This window comes from Primulina tabacum, chromosome 2 (assembly GCF_025594145.1).
Source record: "Primulina tabacum isolate GXHZ01 chromosome 2, ASM2559414v2, whole genome shotgun sequence".
NCBI classification, from domain to species: domain Eukaryota; kingdom Viridiplantae; phylum Streptophyta; class Magnoliopsida; order Lamiales; family Gesneriaceae; genus Primulina; species Primulina tabacum.
The window spans coordinates 23175385-23190773 of NC_134551.1; the positions used below are offsets into that span (position 1 = coordinate 23175385).

The 15389-nt window shown below is 34.7% G+C and overlaps 1 protein-coding gene across 2 annotated transcripts; it reads right to left on the reverse strand.

Annotated features, from left to right (window-relative positions):
• Window positions 1-1122: 1122 nt before the first annotated feature.
• On the reverse strand, window positions 1123-13201 carry LOC142531311 (2-oxoisovalerate dehydrogenase subunit beta 1, mitochondrial). Of its 2 annotated transcripts, none has more exons than XR_012816260.1 (13): window positions 12970-13201; window positions 12765-12876; window positions 12664-12699; window positions 12505-12564; window positions 12355-12412; window positions 12187-12284; window positions 11958-12047; window positions 11811-11879; window positions 11652-11738; window positions 10902-10997; window positions 10745-10817; window positions 1358-1444; window positions 1123-1250 (listed from the first exon to the last, which is right to left on the reverse strand). XR_012816260.1 is itself a non-coding variant. In XM_075637412.1 (13 exons), the coding sequence occupies exons 1-13, from the start codon at window positions 13125-13127 to the stop codon at window positions 1215-1217; spliced, it is 1065 nt and encodes a 354-aa protein (XP_075493527.1). In that variant the 5' UTR covers window positions 13128-13201; the 3' UTR covers window positions 1123-1214. The 2 variants fall into 2 exon arrangements, 1 of the variants encoding a protein (XP_075493527.1); XM_075637412.1 differs by having other exon boundaries at window positions 10745-10822.
• Window positions 13202-15389: the final 2188 nt, after the last annotated feature.

The following is a 15389-nucleotide window of genomic DNA, read 5'->3' on the forward strand; positions in this document are numbered from 1 at the left end:
CATGTGCATTTAAAAAACTTATTTAATATTATTTATGTTTTGTTTAAAGTTTTGAAGGGAATATAAAATGTTGGTCATTTTTTACATATAAAATACATAAACATATTGGGGGTGTACAAAATTTTACTTTACCAAAATTTTATTAAAGTTTTGATATAAGATACAAAATATATTAATATTTAAGATTCAAAGTAAAGATATTTTTTTATTTAAAATTAGTTTTTTGCAAAGAATATAATACGCAGTCTAGTGATTAAGAATATAATTACGATGACATAAATAAATTATCTGAATTATGTTAATTTCGTATAGCTTCTTATTAAATATTAAAATCAATTTATTGCTATTTTGTTTATTTATTTTATAAAAAATTTAATTAGACAAAAATGTAACTATGTTTTAATATGAGAATATGTTTTAATTACAAATTTTAAAATTTATATTTTGTTATAAAATAATAATTTTACTGGTAGACGTGGTTAATCTATAATTAAATTAAAATTTTAATATGAAAACAATAAGAATGAAATATTAAATTTTTTTCAAAATTTTGAAATATATCATAATAATACATAATTATCATTTTAATAAATAATATTTTTTTGCGTACTTTTGTATAATTAAAAATATTGACAAATTTAACTATTAAAACTTATTTTAGAAATTGAGACCACGTAGGAGTTTATCAAGATAAAAAGAATCAATTATAGGGTAACGTCTAAACACGTGTAATCTTTTGCAAACTCTCTTAATTTGATCTCATATCATTCAGACCGATTTGTTTTTGCGAAGGTGCCACTCGAGAGCAATTTTAAATTTTGTTGGAGTTTGGTGACGATAATCAAGTTCTCTTTCAAGCTAAAACCAAGATCTAATTTTGGGTTATAAATTGTTATCCCGGTTTTTGTTCTTGATATTCAGGGACATTGAGAGAGATTGTCGGGGACTAATAAAGATGAGCGAAGTGGATATTCGAGCCAAATTTGTTTGAGAGAATATACTAACTCTTCCGACACGACTTAAGTTTGGGGAGCAAACATTGCCCATTTACTTTCGTGTGCTTAGGACGCGCCATGCCATGTTTCCTAAACAGTTTTTGCTCTAAAATAGATATCCTCGGCATTCCATGAATAACTTTCATTCAAATTTCAATGATGTTATTTCTTTCATTATCATAAAACAAGGTATTTATTAGCAAAGAGAAGGGAAATTCACTAGTAATTCACTGTGGATTTGATGGCATCCAATATCTGCAAGAAGAATGGAACCATCTCACAATCATACTCATAAATGACGTCATGATGAAATCCTATAACTACTAATAATAAAACTAAGATAAAAACATGGCGTGACTGACCTTATTTTTAGTTGGCATGTAGAATGGTTCAAATACTAAAGGGAAAGGAGTATCCAGACCACACACTCTTGTTACTGGAGATTCTAACTGCCAAGCGTTCAAAAGTACAAAAACTATTTCAAATAGATATACGAACAGTCAACAGAAAGAACAAAGTACATGCTTGAGCTTCGGGTCTGATACTTACATTGATTTTTAGAATTTACAGACCATACAAGCCCGATCTAATTTTGATGGTTTTAACATATTGAACAGTGAACAAGTGTTGTGTCATTCATCTGACGGGTAAGGTATAAGTAGATGCAAAATCACAATCTATCACATTTCCTACCTTTAATTTGATGAATTAATTGGAACACATGTATGTAAATGTTAGAGTAGATGTCCTGCAAGCCAACGGTTGGCTAGAGAATTTATTGAATCAAGTGTAATAAACAATCTTTATTTTAATAACATTTAACTTTTTATGGTCTTGTTTTACTTTATCTGTATACCCATGCAATCAGAATAGATAAAGTCCTTAAATATACTTTAATACAAATGAATCGTAATTCGATGTTGAAACTCATTTGTAAACACTGTATGATCTAAATTCGTTCCTAGTCGATTTGGCCGCCTAAAACATGGATAAAGCTCGCTTGAGCTCGATACTAGCATCTGTGATGTTGTGTACCGCGTTTCTTGGTAAGGGCATAGAGATGTCCAAACATGCAGATGGGTAGTCATATGATGATTATACCGAACAACCCTCCATCAGACTTTCCAAGTGGTTATCATTCATCGAGAGGATAAGTCTGTGGTTATGATTGTACACCATTAGTTCTTACGACCCGTGACAACACTGAGGCTCTATATGCTAGGGCTGTGCTTTGACTCGTTTACCGATTCCAGGAGAGTCATCAGGTGACGAGATTGGTTACAGTTACGACACATGTAGGAGCCAGTGCATTGTAGTCGGGGATTAACCGCTCACCTACGGGTGTGGATATCCTATGTGATTTGATGAAATAATAGTGCGTGAAATATCTGGCTAGAGTATGAGATGTACGTTAAAGAATGAGTTCTCTAACAATACATGTGATGCCACTATTTATATGTATCACATAGTTATTGAATTAATATGCAACCCTTGATGAACCAATGGTTGCAGATTCGATCGAGATATATGAGATGAAAGGACCTTACTGTACGTTAATCATAATCGACTGGTTCTTGCAGACACTATCAGTGATACCTAGGGAATCATGGGGCGATGCTACTAGACGCTCTTACCATGATTCGATGGGTTTAATCAGAAATATGATTTCTCACATTCTCATGATCAATTGTTGATACATAGAATGGGGCAAATTAAGGGTAAGCCCGAATAAAGGATTATATCCTGAATCTCAAGGAGTTGTGATCTCATGGCTAGCTGTATCCCTGAACCATTGAGGGTCACACAAATACTGGATCATTTGTTCCCGTTGAGAGAATAAATTCAAGGAGTTGAATTTATATTATGATATAGTAAATTCAAGTAGTTGAATTTATGATAATTAAATTTTGAGATATTAAATTCAAAGAGTTGAATTTATATTATGATATAATAAATTCAAGGAATTGAATTTATGATAATTAGATTTTGAGAAAATAAATTCAACAAGTTAAATTTATGAGATAGTAAATTCAAGAAGTTGAATTTATGAAATTTGGATAGAATAAATTCAAGAAGTTGAATTTATGAAATTTGAGAATTTTATTTATTAAACTCAAAAGTTGAGTTTATTAAATATTAAATTTTGGAGGTGATAAATTCAAGGAGTTGAATTTATAATTTAAATATTAAATTCAAATGTTGAATTTATAATGGATTTAAATTAAATATAGTGGTTAGTATGTATAATAGGCTTGTAGGAGTACAAGTCCAACATACTAAATAATTAAATTTATTAATGAACTTTGATTAATTAATTAAACTAGTTGGACTAATCCAATTAATTAATCAAACTCATTAATGTTAATTATGGATATTAGGTCATGACTTGTTTATAAATGGGAGTAAACAAGCCATAACCCTAGCCTCAAAGACACCCAATTTTCGAAAATCCCTCCCTTCCCTTCTCCAATATTTCGGCCATCACCTTGATTAACTTCAAGGATTTTTGAGCCGTCTCTCGTTTTAATTAATCTCTACGCAAAACTTCTTTCAAATACTCTAGTGCTACTTGGAAGAGGAACAAACGATCTAGTCGTGAACTTGATAGAAGAAGATTGAAGAAAGTTCATAGGGAATTCATCAAAAGCTATCTCCGCTAACCCCAGAATAGTTGGAGTCTTGTGAATTTTTCACCGAAGGTAAAAATTCTAACATCTTATGAATGTTTTAAATATAAAACCATACGAGTGCTCAAATAAATATATTTTGATTGTCAAAATAAAATAAAAATTTTAAAACTTCCACTGCATTTGGGCACGAGAAAACCGAGATCGAACAGTGGTATCAGAGCCAGATTTTCTATATCGTATGGTTTAAATGATATTGAATAATTTATTTCTAATCACACAAGAAAATTTTTCAGAAAATTGATAAATCATAAAAAATTTATTTTTCAAGAAATAAAAAAAAATATTTTCAGATCTGCAGTGCGCAGGAGCTGCGTGGAGTGTCCGCGCACCGAGCGCCTGGCGCGCGCGCAGGAGCTGCGGGGAGTGTGCGCGCTGCAGGGGAGTGTCTCGGGAACCGTGCTGGATAATGCGCTTGAATTATTTGGACCTAGGGTGCGATTTTCTGATTTTTCAAAACTTTGGATTAAATTGATATTTTATGAAAATTAGTTCAATTTATCTTTTGAAAAAAATTTAATTTTTGGAAAATTAATAATTTTCTTGTAAAATAAATAATTAAAATATGATTTTAATTATTTATGGTAAAAATGAGTTTTATAAGAAATCAATTATTATTGAATTAATTGGAAATTAAATAAAAGTGTTTATTTAATTTATTAAATTCTTTAATAATTGTGGTGGTTAGTAATAAAATTATTAGATACATGATTTATCAATTAATTAAATTTGTTTAATTAAATTAATGTTAATATTTGATATTAAATGCATGAAGGATGATCGAGATCCTTGACCAATGTGTAAAATATATATTAGGATATTTTACTGTTTTATTCATTTAGTTAATATTTGATATTATTAAAGTTGGTCTGGTTTATGATGTGAATTGAGTGAAACTCTCATGACTTCGGCTAATATTATTGGGGGAACTCGTGCCGACCGTCCACTACAATTCACTATTAATGGGTCGGTTTGACACGTGAAAATAAACGGTGTCATATTATTGGGTCCTTATTAAACGTGAGGCGAAACATGCGGAAGTTGCATAGGGATGCAATTGAATTCTACCTTTTAGAAATTATAATTGGCTGATATTATTCGAGATTATAATTGGCTAATTGGGCTCTACGTGCCCACTAAGAAAATATGATTTCCCTTTTTCATCAGAGGGTGGTGGAAATGTCAAAATAGTAGGAGGAAAATTTATAAAATGAAATCTGTATTTTATATCTTAGAATTATTTTAAAATAATCAGCAACCCTTATTTTGTTTCCATATCAGTATATTTTCGATTTCGTCACGTAGAACATTTTTGTTATTAACAAGCTAACCGAATCTAATTTCAAGACTAGTTGGGAAAATTGTTCTGAATTCGGAGAAAATAGCATACACATTAATGTCAGTCCTGCTGAACTAACAAAACATGCAAGATGGTAGGACCATAGTATACAAGATAAAGTGCAACATACTCACTTCTATGTCAAATGAACTGAAGGGACAGTTTGAGGAAATTTTGAATGCTGCTGACATTCGAATACACATGCAAGAGTTGCATGGTACGTGAAACTCGTACAGTGATGCACACCATTTTTAAAAGCTCATGACTACATGCATGCAGATGGGGCTCTGGCCTATGAGCGTGGTGTACATATGATTGGGCTTATTGAGAATGTGGTGGGCCTGGAATAAGTGATTCCTAATGAGTTACTTGATGACATCAAATTGTTGTCTTTCTCTTCCTCATTTGACGAGGTTATGGTGAACTTCAATTTGAATAAGATAGATGATAGACTTGAAGAGCTAGTCAATACGCTTATAACTTATGAGATCACCATAAAACATGAAATTTTTGTTTTTCTAATGGGCCTCTCGTCAGACGAAAAATAGCCCACAAAGTAAGGGAAAGAAATGTTCTGCCCCTCACAAGAAAAACAATCCCAATAAGAGGCAAACTCTGAAGGACACTTAAAGGACCTACAAAGCCCGATAAATCAGAACATATTTATTTCACTGCAAGAAGTCCGGACATAAGAAATTATATGCGCCAGAAATGTTCTGGAAATGATAAGTGAATGTCCAAGTAACCATGATTTCAACAACAAATAAAAGAAAGTTAGATGATCCAAATCCCGCACAAATATGGCACGCTAGACTATGTCACATTTCCCAAATAAGGATGTACAAACTAGTGAGAGAAGACATGTTTGACTTGTCAGACATAAATTCTCTACCTACTTGTGAGCCCTGTCTAAAAAGAAAAATGACTAAGACTCCATTTAATGGAAACGTGGAACGTGCACATGGTCTATTGGATTTGATCCACACGGACGTTTGTGTCCCGCTAAGTGTTAGCACAAAATTTGGGCATTCATACTTCATTACCTTTATTGATGATCCATTCGAAGTATGGGTACGTTTATTTGATGAAACACAAATCTGAAGCATTTGAAAAGTTCAAAAAATTCAGATCTGAAGTAAAAAACCAGCTAGAAAGAAGTATTAAGGCACTTCGATCTGATCGAGGTGGAGAATACCTGAGTGCTGAATTTTTGGGTTATCTAAAAGAGAATGGGATTCTCTCACAGTGCCCTCCACCAACTACATCACAATTGAATGGTGTTTCTGAACGTCGAAATCGAACCTTGATGGACATGGTTCGATCCATGATGAGATTCACTGAGTTGTCTAAATCGTTTTGAGGCTTTGCGCTTGCAATTGCGGCAATGTTGTTGAATAATGTTCATACTAAAGCAGTGGATAAAACACCATATGAGATATTGATGTGAAAAAATCTCAAGCATTCTTACATGAGAATATGGGGATGTCCTGCTAATGTGAAGCAGACAATGAGAGACAAATTGGATAGCAGATCCACTTTGTGCTACTTTGTAGGATATCCAAAGAATGATGTTGGATATTATTTATATCATCCTAATGAAGCAAAAGTGTTTGTTTCAAGAAATACCACCTTTTTGGAAAAAGAATTTTTATTAAAAGGCAAGATGATAGAACTTGAAGAAATTCTAGATCCTCCCTCAACTGTAGAAGTTGAACATAATCCTCAACAATCAATAGCTGAAGTACACGCTCTTAGAAGGTCTGATAATATTATTAGACTATCTGCTAGATATACGCTTCTTCATGAACGAGGCCATGATGAGTCTTGTGTTGGATGTTATCCAATGAACTTCAAAGAAGCAATATCTGATACTGATTCAACAAAATGGCTTGAAGCCATGCAGTCTGAAATGGACCCTATGTATTCAAACCAAGTCTGGATATTAGTGGACCCACCTGAGGGAATCGTTCTCATATGATGCAAATGGATCTACAAATGGAAGCTAGGGGCGGATGGGAAGATAGTGACCTTCAAAGTAAGATTGGTTGCAAGAGGTTATACTCAAAGCAAGGAATTGACTATGAGGAAATTTTTTCACCAGTTGCTATGTTTAATTCCATTAGAATAATATTAGCCATAGCAGCATGGTATGACTATGAGATATGACAAATGAATGTAAAAACTGCATTCCTCAATAGAGACATCAAAAGAAATTTATATGTCTCAACCTGAGAGATACACATCAGTAGAAAGTGAGCATAAGGTATGCAAACTTCAGAGATCAATATATGGTCTCAAGCAGGCGTCAAGGAGCTGGAACCACAAATTTGATAGAACTTTCAAAGAGTTTGGTTTTGCTAAGAATCCTGAGGAACCATGCGTGTACAAGAAAGTTAGTGGGAGTGCAGTAACATTCCTAATACTTTATGTTGATGACATCCTACTCATTAGGAATGATGTAGGATTACTGCAATCAACTAAAGTATGGTTGGCAATTAAATTCTCCATAAAAGACATGGGTGAAACATCATATGTATTGGGAATACAAATCTATAGAGATAGATAAAAAAGGATGACAGGACTCACCCAAGCCACTTATGTCGATACCATTCTAAAGCGATTCTCTACGGAAGAGTCCAAGAGAGGATACTTACCAATGTGTCATGGTGTTACTCTATCTAAAGCTATGTGTCCCAAAACTGATGAAGAGATAGAGATGATGGCACGTATTCCATATGCGTCAGCCATTGGTAGTATCATGTATGACATGATATCGACACGTCCTGATGTTGCTTACGTTCTGAGTGTTACAAGTATATATCAGGCGAACCGTGGTCCAATGCATTGGAAGGACGTGAAAGATATTCTTAAGTACTTGAGAAGGACTAAGAACTTGTTCATGTTTTATGGGGGCGGAGAATTGAAATTGGAAGGCTACATTGATTCTAGATTTCAATGTGACGTAGATGATTTGAAATCGACCTCTAGTTTTGTATTCATGCTTAATGGTGCGGCTGTCTCTTGGAAAAGTTCCAAGCAAGACACCGTTGCGGATTCCACAACTGAAGCTGAATAAATTGTTGCATCTGCTGCAGCCAAAGAGGCAGTTTGGATGAGAAATTTTGTCCAAGAGTTGGGCGTTATTCCTAATGGAATTGATCTAGTCCCGGTGTACTGCGATAACACTGGTGTCGTTGCGCAAGAAAAGGAACCAAGGTCTCATCAGCGATCCAAACATGTACTGAGGAAATTCCACATCCTCCGGGAGATTGTGGGAATAGGAGATATATCAGTCGAAAGAGTCTCCTTTGCAGATAATGTTGCTGATCCACTCACAAAGCCCTTGCCAGGACCATTGTTTGAGAAGCATCGCGAAGCAATGAGATTAAAGTTTATGGGTAGTTGGCTCTAGGGCAAGTGGGAGATTGTTAGAGTAGATGCCCTGCAAGACAACAGTTGGCTAGGGAATTTATTGAATCAAGTGTAATAAACAATCTTTATTTTAATATAATTTAACTTTTTATGGTCTTGTTTGACTTTATCTGTATACTCATACAATCAGCATAAATAAAGTTCGTGATTATACTTTAATACAAATGAATCGTAATTCGATGTTGAAACTCATTTGTAAACACTGTATGATCTAAATTTGTTCCTAGTCGATTCAGCCGCCTAAAATATGGATAAAGATCTCTTGAGCTCGAGACTAACATATGTGATGTTGTGTACCACATTTCTTGGTAAGGGCATAGAAATGTCCAAACATGCAGATGGGTAGTCATATGATGATTATACCGAACAAACCTCCATCGGACTTTCCAAGTGGTTATCATTCATTGAGAGGATAAGTATGTTGTTATGATTGTACACCATTAGTCCTTACGACCCGGGACAACACTGATGCTCTATATGATAGGGCTATGCTTTGACTCGTTTACCGATTCCAGGAGAGTCATCAGGTGGCGAGATTGGGTACAGTTATGACACATGTAGGAGCCAGTGCATTGTAGTCGGGGATTAACCGCTCACCTGCGGGTGTGGATATCCTATGTGATCTGATGAAATAATAGTGCGTGGAATATCTGGCCAGAGTATGAGATGTACGTTAAAGAAGGAGTTCTCTAATAATACATGCGATGCCACTATTTATATGTATCACATAGTTATCGAATTAATATGCAACCCTCGATGAACCAATGGTTGCAGATTCGATCGAGATATATGAGATGAAAGGACCTTACTATACGTTAATCATAATCGATTGGTTCTTGCAGACACTATCAGTGATACCTAGGGAATCATGGGGCGATGCTACTAGACGCTCTTACCATGATTCAATGGGTTTAATCAGAAATATGATTTCTGACATTCTCATGATCAATTGTTGATACATAGAATGGGGCAAATTAAGGGTAAGCCCGAATAAAGGATTATGTCCTGAATCACAAGGAGTTGTGAACCCACGGCTAGCTGTATCCTTGAACCATCGAGGGTCACACAAATACTGGATCACTTGTTCCCGTTGAGAGAATAAATTCAAGGAGGTGAATTTATATTATTATATAGTAAATTCAAGAAGTTGAATTTATGATAATTAAATTTTGAGATACAAAATTCAATGAGTTGAATTTATATTATGATAAAATAAATTCAAGGAGTTGAATTTATGATAATTAAATTTTGATAAAATAAATTCAAGATGTTGAATTTATGAAATTTGGAGAGAATAAATTCAAGAAGTTGAATTATAAAATTTGGGAATTTAATTTATTAAACTCAAAAAAGTTAAGTTTATTAAATATTAAATTTTGGAGGTGATAAATTCAAATAGTTGGATTTATAATTTAAATATTAAATTCAAATGTTGAATTTATAATGGATTTAAATTAAATATAGTGGGAAGTATGTTTAATTGACTTGTAGGAGTACAATTCCAACATACTAAATAATTAAAGTTATTAATGGCCTTTGATTAATTAATTAAACTAGTTGAACTAGCCCAATTAATTAATCAAGCCATTAATGTTAATTATGGATATTAGGCCATGACTTGTTTATAAAAGGGAGTAAACAAGCCATAACCTTGGACTCAAAGACACCCAATTTTCGAAAATCCCTCCCTTCCCTTCTCCAATATTTCGGCCATCACGTTGATTAACTTCAAGGATTTTTGAGCCGTCTCTCGTTTTAATTAATCTCTACGCAAAACTTCTTTCAAATATTCTAGTGCTATTTGGAAGAGGAACAAACGATCTAGTCGTGGACTTGATAGATATAAATTTGAAGAAAGTTCGTAGGGAATTTATCAAGAGCTATCTCTGCTAACCCCGTAATAGTAGGAGCCTTGTGAATTTTTCACCAAACGTATAAATTCTAACATCCAATGAATGTTTTAAATATAAAATCATACGAGTGCTCAAACAAATATATTTTGATTGTCAAAATAAAATAAAATTTTTAAAATTTCGCTGCGTTTAGGCACGAGAAAACCGAGATCCATCAGTAGAAACACCCACTAGAAAGAGAGACTAGCAAATGCGTAGTCTAGACTTCTATCAGCAATAAATTTGGCAGTCTTTAGCAGGTTATATTCATGGCCAACGCTTGATATATACGAGTGTAACTTGTATGTAAAAACCACTCAGCCAAAGATTGAGAGATTGAGGCATAAAGATTGAAGCACTAGTAGTTGATCAAAATAGAAAACAAGTTTAAAATTTTACCCTCAAAAAGCATCGTTCGACTATAGAAGCAGAGACTTCAGCACCGAATCCTCCCGTTATCGGAGCTTCATGGCTAACCTATGAAGAAAATAGTCGAAACACGTTGAAAAGAGAGAAGAATCTTCACGCTAGAACAAAGTTCAAGTATAAATCTCACCAAAAGTCTTCCAGTTTTATTTACTGATGCCTCGACTGTTTCCTTGTCCCATGGGATTAGAGTTTTTAGGTCTATCAATTCACAAGAGATGCCATCCTACAAAGGTCGCAAGGTTTTAAAAAACGTTAGTACCGAGATATGGTGCTTCAACCACAATTTACAGAAGAAAGATACTACTTTTTTTTGCTTACACAGAAGAAAGATACTTAAATATTACACTTACGACAAGAAACAACTCGAATTTTGAATTCCTTAAAGATAAGAAAAAAATTGAAACTTAAACGCTTCCTTTGACATTTAAAGCCTTATTCGCACCACGAAAATTTCAAAATAGATTTGTTGGGTTCAATAATTGTCCCTGCTTGGTAGAGCGACCGAACCGTGGTGCTTGAGCTGCTGTGCGGTTTAAAAGATTTGAGTTGCACCATTACTACTAGCTATAGCTTTTGGTAAAGCGGCAAGCGCTCAGTCCTACAATTGGTATCAGAGCCAAGGTCACGGGTTCAATTCACATTGATTGCAAGGAGTGCAATTATTGGGAGGGAGATTGTTGGGTGCAATAATTGTCCCTGCTTGGTAGAGCGACCGAACCGTGGTGCTTGAGCTGCTGTGCGGTTTAAAAAATTTGAGTTGCACCATTACTACTAGCTATAGCTTTTGGTAAAGCGGCAAGCGCTCGGTCCTACAAGGTTTAAGGTCAAAGGAATAGTTTTAAACAAGGGTTTGCAGATTAGCAGCAAGGAGGATTACCTTCTCGGCTTCAACACAGGCCTGTTCCATAACAGACAGTTGAGCTCCCCACCCAACAAGTGTAATGTCACTTCCTTCACGAATCACCTGAGATTTCGGAAATTTTTAGATGTAGAGATAATTTATTATTCATAAAAGTAGAAAGAAAAATAAGAATACCTCTGCCTCAGATAAAGGCAACATATAATCTTCCTCTGGGACTTCTTCAACAGCAAGCCGATAAAGCCACTGAGACCATATAAAAATTTATTTAGCAAATACTATGAATTTTAATTTTTTTAAGCTTATCACAATCTATAGCTATACCTTTGGTTCAAAAAACACGACCGGGTTTGGGTCTCGAATTGAAGATAATAGCAATCCTTTAGCTTGCCGAGGACCACGTGGGATCACCACCTAAATGGAGTCAATTACATGAATGACAATAGACAATGTAAACCAAGTTGAATATAGCCTTTAAACTCAACCAGTTACAAGCAATCCTTCGTACAAAAGCTGCATGTCAATATCAAATACTGCATAATTTCCCAAATACCTTAATACCCGGAACATGACAAAAAAAAGCTTCAGGGGATTGTGAGTGGTAATGGCCCCCGTGACCCACAGCTCCATAAGGTGCTCTAATTGTTAAGCCTGAGTTGAGTAAGTTTGTTAGTAGAAATATTTTACTGAGAAGGAAGAGCAAAGCTCGATCAAGAATTACCTCCACAGTTAAATTGATTACCACTCCTGTATCTAAACTTGGCAGCCTCATTCACAATCTACAAATAAAAAATGAATGTGACTAAGATCAATTAATCCCATATTCTTGTAGGGACAGGGGATAGTACCAAAGAAGTGATAGGATGCATGCCTGATCAAAAGCTGGAAAAATATAATCTGCAAATTGAATTTCAGCTATTGCTCGGTTTCCCTAAATTTTTTAATGGCATTCTAAATGTGAGAGACCAAGTCAATAAAAATTACAAAAACGTATAGTTTCTGCTGTTATATATAATTTCAAAAAGATCACCATTGCTGCCAGACCAATAGCGAATCCAACAATACCCTGCGTCAAAGATCAAAGTCACACGAAAATGATGATTTCGTTCCACAAAACATTTATTTATTTACCTGCTCGCAAAGAGGAGTGTTAAAAACGCGAGATTTGCCAAATCGATCTGCTAATCCAGTAGTGCAACGGAAAACACCCCCAAAGCCAACATCTTCCCCAAATACGTAGGCACTGAAGGTAAATCAAAAAAATCCAAGATCACAAAAGTCCAATTCGAAATTAAACAAATCCCAAAGCAGAAAATAAAGATAAAGGCGGCGGAACCGGGGGTCGGTTTCTAAGGCAGTGTGAAGGGCCTGATTGACCGCAGAGAAGAGATTGATCGAGTTAATGGTCCTCCCAGCTTCCGTCGACAGTCCTCTCCTCGTCGAAAACCGAACACCGAAAGCCAACAATCTTCCAGTTCTCCTCAAGCTACCCATTGCCCTCCCGCACGTGAAGCCGCAGGCTGTTTGGTAGACGGAAGGAACCTTTATTGATCTTAGCTGTCATAGAGTCTATCCACAAATATAATATTTAAATCATAAATAATATTAATTATTACATTATTTTTATTATTTTCTTAAAAAGTAATTCATTTAGCAAGACTTTCAAAAAAAAAAAAAAAACGAGAAATGTGGCTGTTGGCAGAAGCACCGTAATGCTATTGGTAGAATTAATTTTATAAATAATTAAAAAATTTACTTTAATAGAATAATGGAAATATTTATTTTTTAATTAATATTACAAAGAAACAAAATTTATTTTTTGATAACAAAATATAAATACCCATCAACAAGTTTGGAGCCTAGCCATACAAGTCTCGGCTAACCACCCTCTAGTTTAGAAAATGCTGCTCCCAAGTTGCATTTTTATCTGGAAAAGTATGAAATAATACACCGAGAAGAAGAAGACGTCTCAAAAAGTTTTATTTTTGTTCGGTTAGCATAATAATATCAAGTTTTTGAACTGCCCGACTGGTGGACAAGCGTGTTGATTGTTGATTTACCTAGCTTTGTTGGACTATATATCTAAGAGATGATCTTCTCAAACCAACCAGTTGCTCACTAAGATTGTTGATATTTGAACAGTTTTTCCTGCTGATCTGTCAAGCTATATGAAGCTTTACAACTAATACAAGTCAAGGACAGTAGAGTAGAGTACCATTTGAGCTACTCAGAGTTCGATCGAGAATGTTTTTAGAAAAAGACAAAGTCATCGACAATCTTTTCTCTCCTCGGATTGAATTTATTAATCATCGAGAGACAAAGTTAATTAGCATTCACGATCATTTATTATCGTATACTGATTTTGGATTCTCTAAGTTAAATATTGTTGGTCGAAAAAAAAAAAGAGATAATCGCTTTCAAAGATTATTAACGTTGCAAATGCCAATTATTTAAAAGGCAATAAAGTACTGAAACTATGAAATGTTCAAATTGAGATTTAAATTCTCGAACATTTATCACAAGAAATTCTCTTGCTACTCCAAGAGCACAACTAAAAACGATCATATTCAATCATTTTAAAGATTGTTCATGGTTCTACTTATTAACTCCATCGTTTGTATTTGTAAGATGTATAGAAGAGTGAAATTTTTTTACTGTCTTAAACTAGTTTCTGGACAGAATGAGTTTATTGTTGAATTGTTAGGAGTTTTCAGTTGTTTATGATTAAATATTAGCTAAAGTTAGTGGTAACAAATTGTTGTAAAAACAAAGTTTTTTAGTGATATCTTCACACACTAATAAGAAAAGGAGACATAAAAGGAATTTCTTCGGGCTTCCAAAAACTAATATTGTCTTATTTACTTCTACCATTAACTTTCTGCAATAATTTAACTTATCAACTTGGATCTAGTTGTTTTTAAAACCTAGTTGTTTTATCAAATTGTTCACTAAGTCCAACAGACTCTATCCGCATTTAGAAAAATACTTTCTTAGTTTTCTGCTGCACCCAGCTAATTGAGAACTAGAATTTGGTTTCTAACATAGCTGAAGTCTCTTGGGATTATTTTTCTAAAAAATATTATGACACGAATCTGACCGAGCGTGGCGTGCAAATGATTGGATGGAGATTTAGAGAGCATCGTTGTTTCGGACCTTCAAGCTCAATAATGATGAATCAAGCATATCCAAGCAAGTAGTGGAGTTCAACAAAGAATATAATGAAGGAGTCCCGAACAACCAAGCATATGAGTGCAAAATGGCCCGAGAGAAGCAGCGCAGCAGCACGCGCTAGCGCAGATGTGCAAAAGCAGCAGAACTGCGCGCGCGCCCGCGCCAGAAGCAGCGCCGCCGCGCGCGCGTCCGCGCCAGATGTGGCGCCACCACGTGCACCGTGCTGGCAGATGAGCAGATCCTTGCGCGCAGCTGTGCGAGTTCACGCGCAGCCGCGCACACCGCCGTGTCAACCTTGCTAGCCAACTTTTGTTATGACTCTTTACACTACTTTTTCATGTTTTATTGATTATATAATCATTGTAAAGGACCAAAAACGAGATCATTGAGATATATCAAATTTCTTGAGGTTTTCTCTCAAATATGCAAGGCATTTTGCTTTGTTCTTAACAAAATCAAACTTATCAAAGATTGCATCTTTGTGGCGTTTGTCAATTGTTTTCGCACGGATTGTCAAAACAAGCTCTTTGAAGGTTCATATGAAATTCGATTGTTACTATTGTTGATATTTGTTGCTAAGTTTTA

Coding starts and splice junctions, on each gene's coding strand:
- LOC142531311 (XM_075637412.1), bottom strand. CDS start 13,127: ATGGGTAGCTTGAGGAGAACTGGAAGATTGTTGGCTTTCGGTGTTCGG. Junction 12,285..12,354: donor TAATCAATTTAACTGTGGAG/GTAATTCTTGAT, acceptor TACTCAACTCAG/GCTTAACAATTAGAGCACCT. Junction 10,998..11,651: donor CCTGTGTTGAAGCCGAGAAG/GTAATCCTCCTT, acceptor CGACCTTTGTAG/GATGGCATCTCTTGTGAATT.